The 25,393-nt window shown below is 40.9% G+C and overlaps 1 protein-coding gene across 1 annotated transcript; it reads left to right on the forward strand.

The window, feature by feature from the left end:
- Nucleotides 1-19,838: 19,838 nt before the first annotated feature.
- On the forward strand, nucleotides 19,839-22,012 carry LOC149144171 (DNA topoisomerase 6 subunit A-like). Its single transcript, XM_089446611.1, has one exon. It carries the CDS (start codon nucleotides 20,324-20,326, stop codon nucleotides 21,608-21,610), a length of 1,287 nt encoding a protein of 428 aa, XP_089302737.1. The 5' UTR covers nucleotides 19,839-20,323; the 3' UTR covers nucleotides 21,611-22,012.
- The last annotated feature ends 3,381 nt before the right edge of the window (nucleotides 22,013-25,393 follow it).

A 25,393-nucleotide genomic window follows, 5' to 3' on the forward strand; every position in this document is an offset into this window, starting at 1 on the left:
GCAGTCAAGTAGCAACCTTGGGCTGACGCGGAGTGTTTGAGAGCCACGCAAAGGTCAGCGAAGCTGACGTTGGGACTAAGAGAAGTGTTGGAGAATTTTTTCTTTCTGTGGGTAATCCAGTTTGGCATTCTGTTGTACTAAAAATTTGTTGAATAATAAAATCCTCCCTTGTCGCACCGGTTTTCCCACATTAGGTTTTTCCGGGGACTGTTGTCCAAATATCTGTGTCAATGTGTTAATTCGTGTGCATATGTTTGTTTCTGTATTACGGTGTGATATTTGTAGCAACATTTATTTTAATGTTTATTGAAGTAATTTCATAAATAACTTATTGAGGAATAAGTAGGAAAAGTAAATCAGTTGTTGCAGTGATAGAATTTTCACCTGGTATCAGAGCGAGTAATCAGAGACAGGAAGGGAAAATCAGTTATGGGTTGAGACCACGATGCAGAGGCATCCACATTAGGGGACTCACACATATTTTCAGAAGATTGCACAAGAGAAAGAGACTTCGATTTCTCTATGTTGGCTTCCAAGCTGGAAGAAGAAGTGGCTTGTATGACTAGTTCTGCATCATTAGAAGTGTGGTATATAGACAGTGGAGCCTCGTGGCATATGATGGGAATTAGGGAATGTTTCTGAGAATATCGAGAAGAGAAGATGAAATTTCAGATCACCATGGGGAACAAGGCAAAGTGTACTCCAGTAGGGAAGGGTACCATAGTTTTTCAAACAAAATCGGGAGAACGGTTCCGTGCTACAAATGTGTTGCATGTACCAGGATTGGGGATGAACTTACTTTCCGTGTCACAACTTCAAGGCAAGAGCTGCGACGTCTACTTCATCAAGGAGAATGTATATGTCAAACACTCAAGCTGGAAAAAGAAAGTGCAGATCGGGATCAAAAGTAATAGGTTGTATATATTACAACTAGAATCACCAATGACACTAATAGGCAATCATGGAGACAAGGACTTGAACGAACTATGGCACAGAAGAATGGGTCACTTGCACCATGGAGCTCTGAGAATTCTCAGGAGCACTGTAACAGGAGTTCCAGATCTGAGTACGGAATGAGATGATGTATGTAGGGGATGCGCTCTAGGAAAGTATGCCAAGGCAGCATTTCCTAGGAGCAAACACAGGGCCAAGAGTGTACTAGGATTGATACACTCAGATATCTATGGACCTATGTCCGTCAAAGCTCTCAGTGGTGCCCAGTATTTCCTTACCTTCATTGACGATCACTCAAGGAAAACTTGGATTTATTTTTTGAAAACCAAGGACGAGGTTTTCTGTCGATTCAAGGAGTTCAAGGCTTTGGTGGAGAATCTGACTGGGAAGAAAATAAAAGTTTTGCACTCAGATAATGGTGGAGAGTATGTTGATAAGGACTTCACTAATTTTTGTGCTAAGGAGGGCATCAGAAGAGAGTGGACAACTCCCTACAATCCGGAGCAGAATGGAGTAGCAGAAAGAAAGAATAGGACTATTGTAGAAGCATCTAGGGCCATGATGTATGATCAGGATATGCCAAAATTCCTGTGGGTGGAAGGATGCAACACAACAGTCTATGTTCAAAACAAGACTCCTCATCGGGCATTGGGCAAGATTACTCCAGAGAAAGTTTTCACAGGGAAGACACCTGAAGTCAGTCATTTCAGGATATTTGGGAGTTTAGCATATTGCCACATACCCGAAGAAAAGAGGAAGAAGCTGGATCAAACTGCAGAAAAGGGATATCTGGTGGGATATAGTGAGAATGCTAAGGCATACAAAATCTATCTTCTAGGGAGCAAGAAGGTAGTAGTTCGACGAGATGTAAATTTCATGGAAGACAGGGCTTTCAGAAGATCTCGTGAGAAGCCTTCCGAGGAGAAGTCAAAAGAGAAGCCACTGGTTAAGCCTCTTCAACCAACAGAAGTAAAGAATTCTTCCTCAGGTCAGGAAGATTCTCAGGATGAGGAGGAAGAGCTAACAGAAGCACCTGTTGTCAGAGGAAGAACTAGCAGGGAACTTTGTCAGATTCTGCGAGATGCAAAGGACTTCATCAGTGCGCCAAGAAACAATAAGAGGGAGTGAAAACAACTAGAGAGATATCAAGCATTAGTAGCTCAAGATGGAGAGCTTGCCAGTTTCAAGGAGGCAGCTCAACGTCAGGTTTGGCTAGATGTGATGGTAGAGGAGTACAACTCCATAATGGTGAATGATGTCTAGGAGGTGGTACCAAGGCCTTAAGACAGATTAGTGGTAGGTTCAAGATGGATCTACAAGATCAAATACGATGCAGACGGAAGTGTTGAGAAACACAAGGCCAGGTTTGTGGCTAAGGGGTATGCTCAAAAGGAAGGAATTTACTATGAGGAGACCTTCACCCCGGTAGTCAGGTATACATCTATTAGGACCGTGATATCTCTTGCAACTCAGATGGGATGAGAGATTCATTAGATGGATGTCAAAATGACATTTCTGAACGAGGTAATAGAAGAAGAGGTATACATTGAACAACCAGAGGGCTTTGAGACTCATGAGAAGAAGTCTCATGTATGCATATTGAAGAAAGCCTCGTATGGGTTGAAACAAGCATTGAGAGCATGGTATGCTCGAATAGATGGCTACTTGCAGTAGATGGGATTTGTCAAGAGTGACGCAGATCCAAATCTCTACTATCTGGTTGTAGAGAATGAGCTGCTAATCTTAGTATTGTATGTGGATGATCTCTTTTGGACATGATCATCTAGACTCATTGGGGATTGCAAGAAGAATCTAGCCACAGAATTCGATATGAAGGATTTGGGACAAATGCATTACTTCCTAGGGTTGGAAGTCTGGCAACAGAAGGGAGAAATCTTCCTTGGACAAGGGAGGTATGTTATAGAAATCCTGAAAAGATTCGGGATGGAGGACTGTAGACCCATGGCTACGCTAATGATCACCAACTGGAAGAAGATTGATGCATTAGAAGACAAGGATGTTGATCCCACCCTATGCAGGCAGCTCATAGGGTCCCTGGTGTATCTGGTCAATACCCAGCCAGACATTTGCTACGTTGTCAACACCCTCAGTCAGTTCATGGTGGAATCAAAAGGGCACACTAGGCAGCACCCAATCACGTTCTCAGGTATTTACAGGGAACAATCGATTTTGGGCTCTTGTACACCAAAGGCAAGGATATCAGTTTGAGTGGATTTACTGATGTAGATTGGGCAGGAAGTTCAGTGGATCGGAAAAGTACCTCTAGGTACTATTTCAACATTGGATCAGGAATGACCTCCTGGTGCAATAAAAAACAAAAGTTCGTGGCTCTGAGCTCATTTGAGGTAGAATATATGGCAGCAAGCACAACTTCATGTGAGGCCATATGGCTTAGAAAACTGCTTGTGAACCTATTCAGAAGGAATATGGAGGCGACCTAAATCATGTGCGATAATCAGAGCTGCATCAAGCTCTCTGAGAATCCAGTGTTTCATGATAGGTCGAAGCATATTGATATCCGGTGTCACTTTGTCAGAGACTGTGTCCAACGAGGAGCTGTACAGTTGAGCTACACTCCTATGGGAGAACAAGTGGCAGACATCCTCACCAAGGCCCTTGGAAGGACGAAGTTTGACTACTTCAGGGAAAAGATGGGGATGGTAAAGAACCCGTTTTAGAAGCAGAAATGGGAGTGAGAGCAGCACAGATGCAGAGGGAGTTGCGGTGCGGATGCAGTGTTGGGAGAAAGGACCAACAACAGCATGGATGCAGAGGGAGTTGTCGTACAAATGCAGCAGTGGCAATAACAGAGCCATGGGCAGTAGTACAGGATACAATAATGTATAGGATGTTGAGCAGGGAGGCTTAGCATCAGCATAGAGACCGATGCCAGATGATTAAGGTGATACTCAGAGAGGAGTACTACTAGAGCACAACCCTCGCTAAGAGGGAGTGTTGATTTGAGGTAGCATGGGATGTGCTCTAGCCACAAAAATTGGTGGAGAGGCTAAAGCATACGAGATCTCCAATACCTAAAAATGGTTTGGGCAAATTCTAAACAGTTTGGGAGATATTAAAATAATTAATATTTTTTATGAAGCCACTAAGTCTAAACTTGGAAAATAAAATATTAATGTGAATTCATATAAAATTGTGTTAGAAGGGTCCAAAAGTCATGGATCAAGCCAGATCTAATATTAATCGTTGATTAGGGACTTAATCTTGGCCATTGATCTGTCAACGAGAAAAGTATAAGAGGAGGCTTGAGGGTCACTTGGAGAATACACTGAGGGAGACCAATCAGTTCAATTTTTGGAGCGGAGTTAGCTGAGAATTGATCCAGTGTTCTGGTGAGCAGTCAGGGGGCATCAAGTACGGAACAGAGAGACGGGATTAGCGCTGAGGCAGGAGAGGCAGACGCAGAGGCAGTAGGAGACTGCACAGTCACTAGCTGGGCCTGCATGGGTGACACAAATAGGCCCAGGGCTGACGCAGTCAAGCAGAGGCTGACGCAGAGTGTCTGAGAGCCACGCAAAGGTTAGCCAGGCTGACGCTGGGACTGGGAGAAGTGCTAGAGAATTTTTTCTCTCTCTGGATAAGCTAGTTTGGCACCTTGTTGTACTGAAAAATTGTTCAATAATAAAATCCTCCCTTGTTGCACCGGTTTTCCACATTGGGTTTTTCCGGGGACTATTGTCCAAAATATCTATTTCAATGTGTTAATTCGTGTGCATATGTTTGTTTCTGTATTACGGTGTGATATCTGCAGCAGTATTTATTTTAATGTTTATTGAAGTAATTTCATAAATAACTTATTGAGGAATAAGTAGGAAAAGTAAATCAGCTGCTGCAGTGATAGAATTTTCACAATTGACTTGTCTGTATTGCAGGTGGAACCAGATGGAGAATTCCAGCTAGAGCTTCAGTGTATATTGCAGAAAAAAGTGCTCATGCTCTAGAACCAAGAAATAGAGCAAGTTAAAGTGCAATGGAAGCACTTTGGGCCCGTTGAAGCTACATGGGAGATGGAAGATCAGATGCGGGCTATGTAGCCTTCCTTGTTTGTCGGCTGAGGCAAAGCAACCTTGATATGGTGGTGTGGTGATTGCATAGGGTGGTTTGGTGATTGCTTGTGGTGGTTTGATGATTGCTTATGGTGGTTTGGTAGTTTCTTATGGTGGTTTGGTAGTTGCTTTATGGTGGTTTAGTATTTTCTTATGATGGCTTGGTATATGCTTCATGGCGGTTTAGTATTTGCTTCATATTGGTTTAGAATATGATTTATGGTGATCGATATATGCTTCATGATGGTTTATATATGCTATATGATGTTTTGATATATGTTTTATGATGTTTTGATATATGCTATATGATGTTAGTATATGTTTGGTATATGATTTGGCATATGTTTTAGTATATATAGTTTTGATGTTGTTGCTATATGTACACCCGTGTATGGATGTAGATACCGTAACAAGTTGTGTTATAAAGCTCCACTATGCGGTATGGGTGTCATGTTATTATGATTATGTTGTTAGGTTATTATGTTATCATGTGGTTATGTTATCATGATGTTATGATGTCATATGGATTGGCACTCAGCAGGATGATAATTGTAAATACCATAATGAGTTATGTTATAAAGCTCCATTATGCGGTATGTTGTCAGGTTGTCATGATGTTCTTCTCTTAAGATGATCCTTCCTTGTAAATACGCATCAAGCTGTGTTATAAAGCTCCATGAGCATTATGTCTTCTTTCAACAGGTTGCTAAGGTATATGTGTGATTGAACACTGAGGACAGTGTCCCCCAGGGGGGGGTTCTGAAACAGCCATAGTGAAAATTCCATGTAATAAAGTTAAAAACAATGACCACGAATCACTGGGACACTTATTCCAAGCTGAATGTTGGGCATCACATCCTAGTGTGTGTTTATTTGGTTGTTTATGGCTAAGGAAATTGACAAAGCCAATGACTAAGGCTTTGGAAAGGAAAAATGGCATTTTGGCACATTTATTTACGAAAATAATGGAAATTAGGAGAAAAAGGAGGTGAAAGGTCATAGGTTGCATGTGAAGAGGAAAATGAAGAAAATAGAGGCCTCATTCATAAAAAGGGTTATGAGGATCAGTTGGTAGCCTTTTGCTATTTTAGCTTTGGAGCTCTCTCATTATTCTCTTTCTCTCTCATACTCTTGGACACTTAGAGTTTTCTTGGAGCACTTTGGCATTGGAGCAAGAAAGGCAAAGAAGGCAAGAGGAAACAAAGATGAAGTAGGGAAAGGCAAGATCAAGCAGATACAACAGGCTTTAATGTAGGTATCAACTTGCATGTGTATTTTCCTTGCAAGATTTGGCATGCATGGGATTGCATGCGTTTCTTTTCTACCATGGCATGGGTTTTGCCAGGTGTGACAATATTTTCAGCCTAGCCTTGCCATTTCCTGATAGCTTTGATGAGATGGGTTCTCTCATGCGGTTTGTGTGGGATGACCGGATTGGATTCAAAGCTGAGTGGGGTGGATCTCCGATTTGATAAACACATGGTGGTAGTGGTCCCTGAACTGAACTGAGGATGCACGAAGCCACTGGCCTAATAACCCTTGAACCAGACTGTGGGTTGCGTAAAGCCAGATTGTGTGCTTCGGTGGGCTTAAGAATCCTTGCCAGTGAATGGCGAGATATACGGTAAAGCCAAAAGGTGGATTTTCTCTCCATTGGGCCTAGTGATTATGGGATGTAATGTATAGTAAAGCCTAGAGAGCATGTCTCGGTGTAGGGCCTAGTGATCCCTGGATCGGACTGCGGATGCACAGTAAAGCCTGAGAGACTAAGAGGCACTCAAATTCCTCACGGTGTAGGCGGAGAACTCCAATGGCATCCACATTGATTAGTGTTTTTGATGTGTTCTACGAGTCCCACATTCATGCTTTGAATATAACAAGGGGTGATTGGCTGAAGGGAGACCTGGGCTCATCCAATCTATGGTCAGTTTGAACATGGTAGTCCCATCACCGGTTGGTTCATTGTATTGATTAATGAGAAATTCATTCCATTGGTTTTCAAGTGTAGATGTATTGGTGTATATATGGATTTTGATGGCTGATATGTTTATTGTAATTATGTTCCTATTATGTTGGTTATATGTTCATTTTATGGAAGCAACTAAATTTGGCTCTCAACATGTTTTTACTTATCTTTGATTGGATATTGTATCTATGACCTAATAAGTGACAAGGAAGCAAATGACATGAAGAAACAATGGTTCATGGTGATTCTCAGATAAGTAAGCTATCCTTACACTTAACTCTATTGTTTACACCTGTAAGTTACATGTCGATGATATGTTTGATGAAATGCCTGTCATGGCTAGTAGGGGTCTGGTTAAGGCCTTGATCAACTATTTACTTTTGCATCATTGTTTCCCTGTACTTTACTTAACTATGAGATTTCATTCCATTTTGGGTAGTGGCCTGGGCTCTGGGCTTGAAAAAGTGGCTCAAATCCCAGAGTCACTAGTACAGAACTGTTAAGTTTTGTCCATAATCATTGGCATGCAGGCCTATGCGAGCGACATTTTGTCTTTGGTCGCTCCCTTGCCCATAGCATGAGAGTGACTGAGCCTTAAATTGTTCAGAACGATAGTGGGACCCAGGGACAGGTTGTTTGAGTGGCTGACTTGTCTCCTGAGGGTTTTGTTGATGATGTTGGATGGTTGTGTGTGATGTTCTGTCGATTCCACTTCCTTAAGGTTACCTAGGAGGTCGAATCTGATCATAGTAGCCTCTTGTCTCATGTTTACCCCAGTTGGCATGGTTACTTGGGTGGATGTGGGAGGAGGGTGTTACAAATCCTGATAGTTGTTACAAAACCGGAGGAACCTTTTTTTATATTAGATTGTACTTGAGAGAAACCTCTCTTAGTTTCCACAAATTCTTCTCCAACTCCTCACAATCTGCACCTAAACATCATAACTAAAATAGGAAAAGGTAAACCCTGAAACAGAAGTTGTAAATATGCATTTGAATCTTCCAATATATGACACCTGTGCGGAAACTAAAGGACGTTTTTGTTATTTGGCTAGTTGTTGAGAAAAACCTCTTCCAGTGTTTTAAATTTCGTTTCCATTTGGTCATAACAACTTTTGAAAATAATGGCAGTAAAAAATGCAGTAAATCTGCCAGTTGCGTAACAAATGGAGTAGCCTTCCAAGTTTTAAATGTTTGCAACATTCCTATGACATAATGGAGCAAATGGGTAGTCTCAAAATACCCCTATGATGGTAATGAACCCCTAAAATATCCTTCAAATGATTGCAAGCCTCCTGATCACATGACCCCCTTTGGTTGGCAATCTAGCAGACTTTTGCAGCAAATCTGTCACTTTCGTAGCAACTTCAAAACTCTGAGCATATGATGATTTCTTCTAATAGAGAGTGACCGAGGCAACTCCTCCCTGCTATGATATCCTTATAACACCTCACAAGCCATTTCAAAGCCTCAAAAATTCATCAGTACGTCAAAATAAAGGACTTTGTAACTTTTGTAGCAAGTCCTTGTTGCGTTTCTGCAGCTTTACCAAAATTGACCTGTGCTAACTTCATGAGCAAAAAGACAAAAAGAATAAAACCTTATAGCATCCACCTGATTAAAATTTACCCTTGTGCTTCTTCTACACAGATCTCTAGACTACCTCTTCTTCCATGTAAAATGCATCAAAACCCTGATATGGTATTGGTATACTTTGCTAAAATGCCCTTCACATGTAAAATATCTCTGTATGACCTTTAGCAATTGATTGTAGTGATTTAGCAGATAGGTCCTTGGGACAACATGCCTATAGAACTTTTTGTATTGTGGCTTCAGAAATTCGTTATTGTGGGCTATGTCCAGCTCCATGCCCTTAAACCAATCTTCACCCATCAAAGGGATACCAGTTGCCTCAGAAAATGGTTTGCTCAAAGACAACAAACTCTTAATTACTCACTTTTACCTCTTTTCCTCTAAAGCTCAATACAAACAATTTAGTAAGCTGAAAATGGTGGCCCCGGCCTTGGAACTTTTTGTTGAGATTGCAACAAGATGATGGAGCTTAGTGAAAAGAGTCGCCTTCACTAAGTGGGCCCGCAGGCTATTTTTGGCGCAAGTCTATTTTTAGACTATGTCTATTTTTAGACATATGGATCATGTCTATGGATTGCAGGTTGCTGTTTATGGATGATTGATCAAGTTGGGAAAAAATAGATGGACTTCTATTTTTGATGAAAGTGTGAGTGATCAAAGTCTATTTTTAGACTGGCTGTCAAAAATAGAAAAGTCAAATATTATTATCTCACAATAATATTTGGACTATAAACTTAATCTTATTCTCTTGGAGCACTTCAGTTTGAGCTACAGAGGTGGCACATGCCGCTGTCAGAAGGAAATACGCTTTTCTTATGAGTCAGTTGAGTTGTTGCATGCATGACTTCAGTTAGAACTCAATCAGTTGAGTTTGGTGGAGTTGATTGTGGAGTTGATGGAGTTGTGTTCAGTTTAGCTTTGTTAAACTGGTTGTATTTAGTCTAACTGGCAAATAGACTAGAGATGAGTTCGGTGAATTAGTTATTAATTAATTCACAAATTATTAACTCATAATACGACTAATGAATACCTCAGTTAACTCAGTTGCATGTCAGTGCATGTTCAGTTCAACAGGGACAGGTGGTAGAGAATCAGATTGCTATCAGTTGTGACTATAGTTGTGCACCAGATCTTGCACAATCAAGGGATTGAGTATGCCAATGAGTTTGCTCACGTATTTTCCCACATTATAGCTTGTGCTCACGTCCAACAAAGAGTGAGTGACTATTTTGCAGGTGAAAAACGAGTTTGGTGAGCCATTCTCATCAGTTCTTGAGCAGGTATTGAGCAGTGGAAGAGATTTGGAGATCAGATCTGAGCTGTATTGTGTGTAACAGAGGTGGAGATACTTGTGAGAAGTATTATGCTGTGTAATGTTACATGACTCAATCATTAATATACAGATAGTTGGGGTTTTTAGCGAGATGCTTTCCCCGGGATACATACTGTGTTAATGTGTGAATGCTCTTGATGTTTTATTGTTATTGATGCTGCTATATTGATGATCAACGTAGAGGAGCTTATGTATTGTGTATGTTTTCCGCAATAGTACATGATCAGGATAATCTCCATTGAATATGTGTTAAATTATTCAAAATTTCTACATGGTATCAGAGCAGTTGATCATCAGATCTACTATTCAGGAAGTGTTTACATTCTATTTCTTCAGGCAGAGTCTGTAATCGGGCCAGGTAGCCTCTGGATTCATCCTTCCTTTGGAAGGTGAGATATCCGGTGAATGCCCATACAGTCAATCTCTGTACGAGAAATATTGTGTTCTCACGAATCTTAGATCCGAGGCGGTTGAGTTGGTTGCTGGTGGAATTCGAATTTGCAGCAGTGTTTTCTTGGTGACAACACAGCAATGTCTTTCAACGGATTGCGATTGGAGTATGCTCTTGAGGGCAACTCAAACTATATTGCATGGAAGGACAGGATGGAGGCAGTATTGGATGATAACGGGCTGAAGGAGTTCATAGATACGAATATCCCAAAGCCTACTGATGCTGCTGAGGCGAAAGTTTGGCAAAAGAAGACTGCAAAATGTCGAAGGATTCTGTTGGAGGGCATGAAGGATCACATTGTGTCCAGCCTCCATGGAAAGGCTACTCCATATTTGATGTGGAAATCATTAACAGAATTATTCCAAAGCAAGAGCGATCAGAGGAAGCTGGCGCTCAAAGATAAACTCAGAAACATCAAATGCGAGAAGGGTGACAGTATTCCCAAGTATCTCACGAAGTTCACTCAGTGTCGAGATGAGCTGGGAAGTGTGGGGGTTACTGTCGATGATGAGGACTTGGTGAGCTTGGCTCTCCTTGGTCTTCCGAAGAGTTGGCATTCCTATCAGGACTCTGTCAATGGTCGGGAGAAGTTGCCAGGATGGGAAAGACTATGGTCAGATCTTGTGCAAGAGGAGATCATGCGGAGCACCAGGGATAGATCTTTGTCAAAGGGAGCTGATGAAGAGAATTGTGCTTTGGCTGCCAAAGCAAAGAAAGGGAAGAGCAAGAAAGCTTCTCAGTCTGGTGCGAAAGGCAAGAAGCAGGATATGTCTAAGGTGAAGTGTTTTCACTGTCACCAGCACGGACACTATGCCACAAATTGTCCGCAGAAGAAGAAGAACAAGCAAGCTGCTGGATCTGCAGGGGGAGAGGCCTTAGCTTCTCAGTTTGAGCTTGATTTTTCATTGATCGCATGCTTGGTTTCAAGTGTGATGGGATCAGTGTGGTTCTTGGACAGTGGTGCGTCTTTTCACATGACGGGAGATAGAGATTTGTTCTCTGATCTGGAGGACAAAGATCTTGGAGTGCACATCGAGATGGGCGATGATGGTAGATACAGTGCGACCGGTATCGGTACCATTTCCTTTGAGAGGGAGTCTGGTAAACCCTTTGTATTGAAGGAAGTCATGCATGTTCCAGGATTGAAGAAGAATCTCATCTCAGTGGCGATGTTAGAAGACAAGGGGTATGGTGTTGTTTTCAGCGAGGGAAAGGCCTTCCTGCGCAGCAAGACAACTGGTGAGACCCGGAAGATAGGGGTTCGAGTGAGGAACCTTTATCAGTTGCATGTAGATGGATGCGCAGCAATGGCAGGCAAGGCAGAAGGATTGGTGAGCCGGGATGATGGCGAGTTGTGGCACAGGAGATTGGGTCACCTTCACCATGGAGCCTTGAAGATACTGCAGCAAATCACTACAGGGCTTCCTAAAGGCACACTTGCGCAATCAGATCAGTGCAAGGGGTGTACTTTGGGGAAGTTTGTGAAAGCCACCTTTCACGAGAAGGATAGTCACGCCACGACAATCCTTGAGAGAATTCACACAGACGTGTGTGGACCTTTCTCAGTTGCTTCGACAGCAAAACACAGGTATTATGTGATTTTTGTTGATGATTTCTCTCGTAAGTGCTGGATCTTCTTCATGCAGAAGAAGAGCGAGACATATTCAAAGTTCTGTGAATTCAAAGCACTGGTCGAGAAGGAGTCGGGGAAGAAGGTGAAGGCTCTTAGGAGCGATAATGGTGGTGAATACATCTCGGACGAGTTCAAGGATCTCTGCAAGACAGAAGGGATTCGTAGAGAGCTCATAGCTCCCCATAACCCACAGCAGAACGGGGTAGCTGAGCGGAAGAACAGAACGATTGTGGGTGCTACACGGGCAATGTTGCATGATCAGGGCCTACCCCTTCACTTGTGGGCGGAAGCATGCAATACAACAGTTTATGTGCAGAACCGTTGTCCTCATAGGATACTTGGCAAGAGTACACCCGAGGAGGCTTATTCTGGTAAGAAGCCTGATCTTTCTCATTTGAGGATTTTTGGTGCTAATGTTTACATGCATGTGACGAAGGATGCCAGGAAGAAGTTGGAGCCGACCGCAGAGGTTGGGATATTTGTGGGGTACACTGATACGCCCCACAACTATCGTGTGTATTTGCCAGACAATGGTAAAACTGTTGTGCGACGGGATATAAAATTTCAGGAGGAGAAAGCCATGAAGTGTTCGCTTGAGAGGGAGCTACACTTGCATGCAGATGAGGAGCTATTAGTTCCTAAGGATGAGCTTCAGGACGTGGATCAGCCACAGGACGAGGTTCATGGAGTAGAAGAGACCACTCATGCAGCGCCAACCATCAGAGGGCGAAAGCGCTTGACAGAAGCTGAGCGACTGGCTCAAGATGCAGAGAAAGTTGTAGGACCACCTACAGCCCAACGCAGGCAGAGACAGTCACCTGATCGGTACACTGGATACATGGCTCTTATGAGCAAGTGTGTTGTGACTAAGCCGTCCTCTTTCGAGGAAACTATGGAGGATCCCGCATGGGTAGACGCCATGGTGGAAGAGTATGATTCTATTGTCAGAAACAGTGCATGGGAGATTGTTCCTAGACCGGAAGGGAAATCAGTGGTGGGTTCGAGATGGATCTACAAAGTTAAGCAGGCAGCTGACGGGAGTGTGGAGAAGTACAAGGCAAGATTTGTTGCCCGAGGCTTTTCACAGATTGAGGGGATCGATTATGAGGAGACCTTTGCACCTGTCGCAAGGTACTCTTCCATATGGACGATTCTTGCTCTCTCAGCGCAGATGGGATGGCACATTCATTAGATGGATGTGAAGACTACGTTCCTCAACGGAGTCATTGAGGAGGAGGTGTACATTGAGCAACCCGAAGGCTTTGAAGTCTTCAGCAGCGAGTCGCATGTGTGCAGGCTCAAGAGAGCGCTGTATGGGTTGAAGCAAGCACCACGTGCTTGGTACACACGGATAGACAGCTATTTCACAGGACTTGGATTCTCCAAGAGCGAGGCGGATCCGAACCTATACCAGATTGTGGTGGAGGGTAAGTTGCTTATCATTGTACTGTATGTTGATGATTTGATTCTAACCGGTGACGAGCTGTTGATACTGTCATGCAAGAAGGATCTTGCTACAGAGTTTGAGATGAAGGATTTGGGCCTCCTTCACTATTTCCTGGGATTGGAAATATGGCAGCGCAGTGGTGGACTGTTTGTTTCTCAGGGCAAGTATGCTCGGGAGATACTGGAGAAGTTCAACATGCATGGCTGCAAGCCTGTTGATACTCCTCTTCCTGGAGGTTGGAGGAAGGAGGATGCCACTTCGGGAGAAGAAGTGGATGCCACTGTTTATTGACAGTTGGTGGGGTCGCTGATGTATTTGGTCAATACACGACCTGATATATGCTATGCAGTTAACCAACTTTCACAAGCTATGGTTAAGCCTACCAAGCTCTTCCGGAAGGCGGGCAAGCATGTATTGCGCTACTTGAGAGGCACATCGGGATATGGTTTGTGGTACAGACAGGAGGATGAGGTGAAGCTATGTGGCTTCACGGATGCAGATTGGGCAGGGAGCCCAACAGACAGAAAGAGCACATCAGGAGGGGTCTTCAGTATTGGATCGACAACAGTTTCTTGGTACAGCAGGAAACAGAGATCCGTGGCACTCAGTTCAGCGGAGGCCGAGTATATGGCAGCAAGTTTGGCTGCATGCAAGGCTATATGGATGAGGAAGATCCTGGTTGGTTTGTTCGGTTCTCATTTGGATCCTACTGTGATTTACTGTGATAACCAGAGTTGCATTAAACTCTCGGCTAATCCTGTATTTCATGATAGATCTAAACATATTGACATCAGGTACCATCATATCAGAGATTGTGTGCAGCAGAGGATCATGTTACTTTCGTACATTCCAACGGAGGATCAGGATGCTGATATTCTGACGAAGGCTCTCACCAGGAGCAAATTCGAGTACCACCGAGGCAGGATAGGGGTTGCTGATAATCCATATCTTGTCGAGAGGGAGTGTTGAGATTGCAACAAGATGATGGAGCTTAGTGAAAAGAGTCGCCTTCACTAAGTGGGCCCGCAGGCTATTTTTGGCGCAAGTCTATTTTTAGACTATGTCTATTTTTAGACATATGGATCATGTCTATGGATTGCAGGTTGCTGTTTATGGATGATTGATCAAGTTGGGAAAAAATAGATGGACTTCTATTTTTGATGAAAGTGTGAGTGATCACAGTGTGAGTGATCAAAGTCTATTTTTAGACTGGCTGTCAAAAATAGAAAAGTCAAATATTATTATCTCACAATAATATTTGGACTATAAACTTAATCTTATTCTCTTGGAGCACTTCAGTTTGAGCTACAGAGGTGGCACATGCAGCTGTCAGAAGGAAATATGCTTTTCTTATGAGTCAATTGAGTTGTTGCATGCATGACTTCAGTTAGAACTCAATCAGTTGAGTTTGGTGGAGTTGATTGTGGAGTTGATGGGGTTGTGTTCAGTTTAGCTTTTTTAAACTGGTTGTATTTAGTCTAACTAGAAAATAGACTAGAGATGAGTTGGGTAAATTAGTTATTAATTAATTCACAAATTATTAACTCATAATACAACTAATGAATACATCAGTTAACTCAGTTGCATGTCAGTGCATGTTCATTTCAACAGGGACAGGTGGTAGAGAATCAGATTGCTATCAGTTGTGACTATAGTTGTGCACCAGATCTTGCACAATCAAGGGATTGAGTATGCCAATGAGTTTGCTCACGTATTTGCCCACATTATAGCTTGTGCTCACGTCCAACAAAGAGTGAGTGACTATTTTGCAGGTGAAAAACGAGTTTGGTGAGCCATTCTCATCAGTTCTTGAGCAGGTATTGAGTAGTGGAGGCAGGCAAGCAGTGGAAGAGATTTGGAGATCAGATCTGAGCTGTATTGTGTGTAACAGAGGTGGAGATACTTGTGAGAAGTATTATGCTGTGTAATGTTACATGACTCAATCATTAATATACAGATAGTTGGGGTTTTCAGCGAGATGCTTTCCCCGGGATACATACTGTGTTAATGTGTGAATGCTCTTGATGTTTTATTGTTATTGATGCTGCTATATTGATGATCAACGTAGAGGAGCTTATGTATTGTGTATGTTTTCCGCAATAGTACATGATCAGGATAATCTCCATTGAATATGTGTTAAATTATTCAAAATTTCTACACTTTTCACAAAAACTCATGCATCCAGTCTGTTCAAAGGTAATTATGATTGCAAGGTCAACATTCACTAAATCCAAATTTTGGGGTTCATATCAAACTATATCACCTCCTTTGAACTTTCTCTTTCCTTCTAAGGTCTCCATAATCAAATATACAAGTTCTACAATGTCCTCAAAACAAGAAATGACGTTGTTGAAAAGTGGAATATGCAGCACGTTGGAGGAAGGATACTTTCGTGACAAACAAGGGACTTTCATAGCAACTGCGAGCCGAGCTCTTTGAAGGGGGAGATGAAACACAAATCTGGTCAAATATGTTCAATTGAGGTTTACAAAGGATGTGTTTAGAACTCAAAACAACTTGGTACGCAATGAAAACGAGCTTTATGTAACGAGAGAGGTGACAATGGCCTTTGCACAACAAAAGTCAGTGCATTCGTAAGTTTGAATAGCTCGGGTTTCTTTCAGACTCTTAGACCAATTGAGGGATAAAATACATATCACATACAACGTACAGAACCCCACATGAGATGAAGAAAACCTTACTCAGAGCCGTGATGACTTTTTTTTCCAAATGTGCAACAACACTTGGACTTTCACAACAACAACCTGATTTTCGCGGTAAGTCTCTGATTTGCAGAACAACTCCTCTTTCCAACCCTGCAACACTCTTCTTCAACCTCCAAAATTGCTCCAGAGCCAAGATGAATTTCGAATGAGGGGAAATGAGGAGCCACAAGCAGATTTAAACTCCTCATGCCACTAGAGCCTTCTTTGAAATCATGATGGCCCACTTGTTGATGTGAGAGATGAGTAAGGGGTATCTTTGCAATGATGACCATGACATGACACAACTGATCATAACTAACTCTCAAAACTGACTCTTATAACTGACATGACATCAGCATAACTAACTCATGATGACCAAATTTTTCATAACATGACCACTAGACTCTTCCATGATGACATAATGACCCCTCATGATTACCCTTTCAAATCATGATCCTTTATGACATTACACTTGCCTTTTGACTCATTTTTTTTTACATGACACTCAATCCAAAACTAAACCCTTTTTTACAATAGACCCTTCTAGATCATATCACTCATGAAACCAAGACTGATATTTAAAAAAATGACCTCAAATGAATAGTAAGACAAAAATCACTGAAATTCCTATAATATAAGACCCTAATATTGGCTCCAATGGGGATGACATCCTCCCTGTGAGGTGCCAAGAACACCGTAGACCATGTGCCTGACTATTGGGCTGTTCCCAATCTTGAAAACCTGCAAATTGATTACTGCTTTGATTTTCAACTAAAGCCAAATGCAAACTGAAACTCAAACTGGAAACCTGTTCCAATCCTCAAACTGAACCAAATCCATTCTTCAAACTGAAACCTAAATTGTTACTAAAAACTGAAAACTTTGTTGCAAACTGAAACTTAAAAGAACGCTCAAGGCGCTGAGCTTATTCATCACACCTACCTACTCAAAACTATAGGAAACATCTACTACATCAGGTAATAGAAAAAAGTCAACATAACCATGAAAGCAGATGGCCACTTACTTGAATTCCGCTCACACTTTCCTTGAGCAGGTAGAAAAAATAAGAGAATGGCAACTCAAACTGTCACTGGGACTGATATTCTTGGTGTAGGAACATTGCAAAATCTACCTTCATTAATGATTGTGACAAATTAGAGAGAGGATCTTGAAAATCATGAAATATTACATGTTCTCGATGATCAACAAAAAGAAGGGAGTTGCCTTAAAATATAATGGCTTATTGTTCTTCTTCATTAGACTCCTTATTTTCTGAACCTTGAGTGACTTTTCCCGTGTTCTCACTCTTCTCATCCACAAGAAAACACTTTGAATTTTCTTGAGGGACTACAAATGGAACAACTGCATCATGTATAATGGGAGTGTCAAGAGTTAACCTTTCATGTGCTTCAACAAAAATATGATCTTGATTTTCAAAATATTTTGTGTCTGTTACTTCAAGAGGCATATTTTCCTGAATAAAGTCTTCATTTTCAAAAGGCTCTAGAACAACCCTTTCTTTTTCACTGCTTTCCTGCAGCTTATGATGGTCAATTTGAAGCTTAGCATCCTCAAAATCTGAAGCTTCATGCATATCTCCTTGAGAAAATGGATGCATGAGTAATCCTTTATGTGAGTCTGAATTGAGAGTTTCTAGAGCAACAAATTGAACAAATATTTGAAAAAGATTAATTTTAATGCACTCTTCAACAACTGGCATAGTAAGATGCAATTCTATGTCACATACCTTTATAATCTCATTGTCTTGAGAGGCATTCACATGCTGTTAAGAATAAGATTTTTCAAAAGGATTTATAAGTTGCTCTTCTTCAATCACTGACCCAAAAGATGAATAAATCGATTGACTGTCTATTTCCTTTTCTTGATCATTCAAAACCTGCTGAATATGTTCGTCAAGCTCATGAGGTCAAACCTGTTGTATTACTTCATCAATCCCAGGAGAATGAACATGAATATCTACATCGAATTCCGAATCAATTTCATCTTCAGCTAAGGGCCAAATTATTCCCTGCTGGGAATCCACCTGAATATCATGGCAACTGTCCTCATCATTTACTATTCCCTTCTGTTGTTTAAAAGAATTCTCACACTTTTGATCACAAAAAGATTGACAATACTGCTGCAAATTTTCATCAACTTCGGAGGATGGATTGCTTGGAAGTAAAGAAAATCCCTAGTATTATGAAATTATTTTTAGTGTTTGTTATGCCAAACCACCTTCACCCCATCCACTATCAAGAATTCAATACAACCTCTACAATCCCTTTGAAAGTTCTATGAAATGATGTTGAATTCAATACAACTTCTAAAATTCCTTTGAAAGTTCTACATAATGGCGTTTCTTTTCCTTTTTTTGTTTGTGAGATAATACAACCATGTGAAGCCAAGCAATGAATTATGTGGGAAAAGAGTAAGAATCAAAGTGAAACCTTTGAATGAAGACAAGAGAAACATCATTTCCTATGATTTCCTAATAATTGAAATGTTCACCTTGATCTGTGAAAACTCAATATTAAACTGATATGAGGTAAAGTGATTCGCTGGGGCCTTTCCCACCTTCATGAGTAGTTTTGTAGGGAAGTTACCCACAAAATTGTCAGCAAAACAAAATGATGTCATTTCTAACCAAAGCAACCCTCTTTTATAACTCAATCTCTTTGAAATGGTTGATAAACTGTTATGCCAAATTGCCTCTACCCTCTATGCTTGCTATTTTTGTACCAATAGGCATCTCTTACTTGTAGGTTGTTGCACTTGGGAGCAACCTTGGTGTCACTACTTCTTGAAAATGAGATAAAAATTGGGAATAAGTATTCAATGATACAATGGATAATGAAGAGAAGAAACTTGAGCAGAGTTTGAATTTCTCCTTCCAATATCACAAATTCATCGAGAAACAAACCTCCTCCAAACTATCTTTCGAGTTCTACCAAAATTCAATCCAGAATATCAAATTCCAATGACTTAATTATCTTAACCTCAAAACTTTAGATACACATACATGACTATAATGATGAGCACAATACTCACTAAGACTATATAGAACCAAAAATATCTCTTCAGTTTTTTTTTTTGGTCGAAATTGATAATAATCTATACCCCATACATTATCACAAATCCAACATTCCATCCTTCCACCTACATTGTCACCCTCACGACAACAAATATAATGTAAAATTACCCTCCCTAAATGTGGTGGTTTCCCTAATTTCCCACAGAAAATTTGGGAAATTGGTTAAAGTTGATGGAGTCGTCTAACGAGGCGGAGGAATTGCCTAGACGGCCAGAAGTCACTGGAATCTGGGTAAAAAAATTTCAAAAAATCTTGTAGAGGGAGTGTTTGAATCGTGTTTTTGATGATGGAAATGGGTTCGGCACCTCAAAAACGTCTAGAACACCTAAAATGTTGAAGTTTAACACCTATAACTTGGATTTACAAAAATCCTTGCCAGATTTTCTCTATATATAACCAGAATTTCAATAACTTTCCGGGCAACTCCTCTGCCTCGTTAGACTACGCGAAAGTTCATAACTGTGTTGTTCATAACTGAAAACACGATAAACCGCCAAAACCTACCCTTCAAGAAGACGGTACTTGATTTGCGTTGATAAAAGATTGTAAAAGATTGTTGCAGTTCTTTAACGAATGTTGTTAAGCCTATAAATACAAGGTAACGGGTGGAAGAAAATCCGAGAGGGAACGCCCACCGCAGTTCGAATCCCTCCGCTGTCATCATAGAGGCAGAAGGTCACACAAAACCCCGACAGAATAGCAGATCGAATCCCACTACTATATTTTAGAGGGCAAAATGGCACAGAAAACCCCAATCCCAATCAAGAATAGCAAACAAATACCTGAAGAGCGGTAACAGCCGCATATCGATTCCCTCCGCCTTCATTTTAAGGAAAAGGCGTCACACAATCTCTTAAGACAAGAAGGTCACACAAAACCCCAACGGAATAGCAGATCGAATCCCCCTGCTACAATTTAGTGAGCAAAACGGCACACAAAACCCCCACCCCAATCCCAATCAAGAATAGCAAACAAATACCTTCATTTTAGGGAAAAAGCGTCACACAATATCCTAAGACAGAATAACGCTCAGCAATCTTAAGCTCCGCCTTTGTTTGTGGCCATGGCGGACAAGAAGCGACGGCGCTCAGAAATGGGCGAAGAAAATGACGAGGTGTCGGCTCGTAACGATCAGTCGAGGGCGGCTCTGGGCTTCAAGAAGCGCCTGAAGCCGGACGGCGTGATCCTGGCCTCCATCGAGGAGTTCTCTGAGGCGGCCCAGGGTCAGAAGCCGGAGACTCGAACCCTGGCCGACCTCAACCTTCCGCACGCCTGTCGCGAGGTCATCGACTTGGACGGAGGCGCCGTGGAGCACGAGATCGAGAAGACGATCCTCCAGGTCGCGCGTTCGATTCTCGCCGGCAACGGTTTCGGATTTAGCGTCCCCGCCCGCGGTAACGCCAACCAGCTTTACGTACCGGAGCTGGACCGCATCGTTCTCAAGGACAAGTCCTCCTTTCGCCAGTTCGCCAACGTCTCCAGCGTCAGGAAGACCGCCATTACCACCAGGATTCTCCAGCTTGTTCACCAGCTCTGCATGAAGCAAATCCATGTCACGAAGCGTGACCTTTTCTACACCGACGTGAAGCTCTTCCAGGACCAGGGTCAGTCTGATGGCGTCCTCGACGATGTTTCTTGCATGCTCGGCTGCACCAGGTCGAGCCTCAATGTCGTGGCCTCCGAAAAAGGCGTCGTTGTCGGCCGCCTCATCTTTTCCGACAACGGCGACCGGATCGACTGTACGAAGATGGGCGTCGGAGGCAAGGCCATACCGCCGAACATCGACCGTGTCGGCGACATGGAGAGCGACGCCCTCTTCATTCTCCTCGTCGAAAAGGATGCCGCTTTTATGAGGCTCGCAGAAGACCGCTTCTATAATCGGTTTCCCTGCGTCATAATTACTGCCAAGGGCCAGCCGGATGTCGCCACCAGACTGTTCTTGAAGAAGATGAAGACCGAGTTGAAGCTCCCGGTTCTTGCCCTGGTCGACAGCGATCCCTACGGTTTAAAGATTCTCTCGGTTTACATGTGCGGGTCCAAGAATATGTCGTACGACAGTTCGAATCTCACCACCCCTGATATCAAGTGGCTTGGGATTCGACCCTCCGATCTGGACAAGTACCATATTCCCGAGCAGTGCCGGTTGCCCATGACGGATCAGGATATTAAGACGGGGAAGGACTTGCTGGAGGAGGATTTTGTGAAGAAGAGTCCTGGGTGGGTGGATGAGTTGAATTTGATGGTGAAGACTAAACATAAGGCAGAAATTCAGGCATTGAGTTCTTTTGGGTTTCAGTACCTTTCGGAGGTTTATCTGCCTCTGAAGCTGCAACAGAGAGACTGGATATGATGATTGCCGGATACAGTACCATCCTTATTAACACATTTTACATGCGTGGTAAGCTCTGGCATTGAAAATAGGTTTAAACTTTTAAAAATGTTTTTTGGCAGCTTTTTTTTCAATGTACGTCTTAAGGCATGTAAAATCTTGTGTTAACTATTCTCTTTTCAATTTGAGATACAACGTTAGGGTTTATGGTCCTATCCTTGAAGAATTTATGGCATAATTTTCGCATCCAATCTGTAGTGCCATGCGAACTTGGTATGGGCTCTGTTACATAAAGAAAATGCAATAAATCTCTTCAAGTTCTATTGTCATCTAGAGTTTGTTGAGGGCTTCGTGATTATCAAGATTTCAAACTTCAAATATGTTTTTTACAAAATAAAATAAATTATAAACTAGACTTGTGCAGAGCAGTCTCAGGGCAAAGGTTTTTAATGGATAGGGTGTGGGTTTGAGATTAGCTAGTTGCAAATGATTATGATGGATAGGGTTGGGTTTGAGTTTGAACATGGCAAGAATGATGCAGACAAGGCTGCTTTTGATCTGCTTTCTGTTCTAAAATCGTGTTTGACTGGGGCTTGTGGGAACATTTGAATCTATTTATCGAGTTTTGTACAGGGGTTTATATTGACCATGAATTTCTCTAAGAGATTTTGAAAACTTAAGCACAAGACTTGTGCCTCACTAATTTGATCTTCTATGTAATCTCTATTATTTAATGTGTTTCAGATAACGAAAACTTAAGGAACAGAAGAAATATATCAATGTCAAGAAGGGTATTGAAATAGGGACAAGTATTTGAGCATTGATGCTTAATGGCAGTTTCTATGTTTATTATCTTCAATTTCTTTATTAATTCTTAACCTCTGGCTACTGCCCATTTAAGGTTAAAAAAATGCAGCTAAAATGTGCCAAAAATGTACAGCTTAATTGTTTTAGTGTTAGAAATCAATCCATAAGGAATTTGAATATGCATAAAGAAAAATAACGGATAAAATATAAATAAAATTTATCTTGGGAATATTTACTCCTTTAGTTCTTAACATGGTATTCCCCAGTTTGGTTAAGGATTTGGTGACTGTATTTCATAATGTTTAATAAGTTTGAACTCTGTGAAAGAAGAAATATTTTACTCTTTTTTTTTTGTATGAAAATGCTTCAAACAATATCTCATTTTGATTTATGGGTCAAGACTCGAAATATATTATTGCTTCATGATAAATTGTAAACAATATTTAGAATACCAAAGAGGCTGTCTTTGCCTTCCTCATTCTTACAACACTGGAATGTGAAGTGTAATGTTTGACCATAGTTGGCAATATTATCGAGCCATTTGAGTACTCCTTGAGCTAGATTAGTTAGTTCGTTCTCAAGTTCAACTCTTTGTGTGAGAATGTAGATTAGACTTGCAAGTTCTTTTAAGTTATTCATTGGCTCACAAGTCCAACTTGTAGTTGGCCGAAAGTTTTTATTGACACAATGTAAATGCAAAAAAGGAAAAGTAAATATCTCACTTTGAACTATTGACACAATGTAAATGCAAAAAAGGAAAAGTAAAGATCTCACTTTGAACTATTTCCACTGCTCTATTTATGAAATATTTGCCAGATTGAATTGAATTCTTACCTTGCATTTCTCAATCTTGGGTTTGACCAAGTAGTCTTTTAAAAAGAGGAAGAGTTTCAACTATTTTTCAAATGTTTCTTCCCATAAGATCTTAACTTAATTTTAGAGAGAGGCATGAAGCAAGACACTCTATTCTTCAATGCCTTAGTGAGTGGTATTCAACTTTGTGTTTCAATATTCCGTAATATTTGATGAAAATAAATTTCATATTTTCTTAATAAAAGCTTTTGAATCTTTGTTGTTCTAGTTTTTCTACTATTCACAATTTGATCTTGGATCAAATTCACTATGAGTGGGCTTCCTCATAACCTTAGGAATTCACTATGCCATAAGAGCATAGATTTCTATGATAGATGGTGCTAATAATGGTAGATGTGCATTGGTGTTTGGTAAATATGCATTTGGATACATTGAAGTAAGGTTTTTATCTTTACATGAAGTAAGGCTTTTATCTTTACATGAGTTGGCTCACTCCATGCCTTTTTATAGGTCAAAAGTGGTCTTGTAAGCTTTGTTTTAGTGTGAAGTTGTGGTCTTTTTCTAGAAGACCATTTGCCGAGGTAAACTTAGAGAGCAACATAATATATTTTTTTCCAATTTATATGGAATAGCAATTTGACTTTGCTTATGAATGTATCAGTCTCTTTGATCAATGTGATATGTTATTTGCGATATGTTATCTTTTTTATCAGGAGAGATGGGATCCCTCACTATTATGCCCCATGAGGATCATATAGTTGGGTTTCATCAACCTAGCCATTTTGTGGAGGACGTTATCTACTAGCCAATTGGGCGATACATAGTTATTAACAGTCCAATGAGGAACTTATCACATGGTCTGATTTGTCCTCAGCAACCAGCTTTAGGAGGCTTTGTCATCCCTCTCTTTGGCCCAATGCTGGGAGTTCTTTAGTTTTTATACCTTTTATAGATTGCTTTGTTTTACTGGTACTTTATGCTGTACTTTCTATTGACTAGACAATATTTCTATAGCTAGACACTTAGATCTTTGTCTTTTTCTACTTTTAGCATTGATATAGGTGTTGTTTTTGCACTTCCATTTTGTATTTATACAGGATGCACTCTTTCAATTCCATTGACCTACCGTTGTGGTAATTTGTTGGACATTAATAAGATTGTCCCATATTATGTTATTACAATTTGTTAATTCCATTGACTTACCGTTGTGGTCATTTGTTGGACATTAATAATATTGTCCTATCTTATGTTATTACAATTTGTTAAAAGATTCGACAATGCATGGTCATTTGTTGGACATTAATAAGATTGTCCTATCATATGTTATTACAATTTGTTAAAAGATTTGACAATGCATTATTTATTAATATGCATGAAGCTTAGGTTTTTTTGGGATAATTTCTTCTTCAATGATTATTTTAAAACATTTGTGTCAACATAGTTCTAATGACCTAGTGTTTATGGTTATTATGCATGGTGTTGATGGCAGTTGGACTTGTAGGTTGTGCTTAAACATGTCAGGAAGTTTGGAAGGGGTGATGTAATGTACCATGTTGGGTCCGTGTCACTACCAATTCGACTTTGATACCAACTAAAATATGGAAATATGCACATCACAACATTCATAAACGTGCAACTAACATGTGCAACTAACATTCTCAAAAAACATGAATGCAAAATAACCAACATAGATCCATCTTTACTTTGGATCTACCAAGCGCCGAGAGGGATCAAATATTTTTCACTCTATGCTAGTTGGCATATCAAGATATTTGACCCCTCTCCTCACTTAGCAGATCTAGAGTAAAGCTTTACTCTGGATCTACCAAGCGCCGAGAGGGATCAAATCTTTTTCACTCTATTCTAGTTGGCATATCAAGATATTTGATCCCAGATCTACTCTGGATCTACCAAGCGCCGAGAGGGATCAGATCTTTTTCACTCTATTCTAGATGGCATATCAAGATATTTGATCCCTCTCCTCTTAGTAGATCTAGAGTAAAGATGGATCTATGCTGGTTTAATTTCCCTCTTTAAATAGGCTACATGCCACTTGGATACCATGGCATATCAAGATATTTGATCCCTCTCCTCTTAGTAGATCTAGAGTAAAGATGGATCTATGCTGGTTTAATTCCCCCCTTTAAATAGGCTACATTCCACTTGAATACCATGGATCTACCA

The sequence above is a fragment of the Pinus tabuliformis genome, chromosome X, assembly GCF_031772625.1.
Source record: "Pinus tabuliformis cultivar Carrire ecotype Pingquan chromosome X, CPIR1, whole genome shotgun sequence".
In the NCBI taxonomy this organism is placed as follows: domain Eukaryota; kingdom Viridiplantae; phylum Streptophyta; class Pinopsida; order Pinales; family Pinaceae; genus Pinus; species Pinus tabuliformis.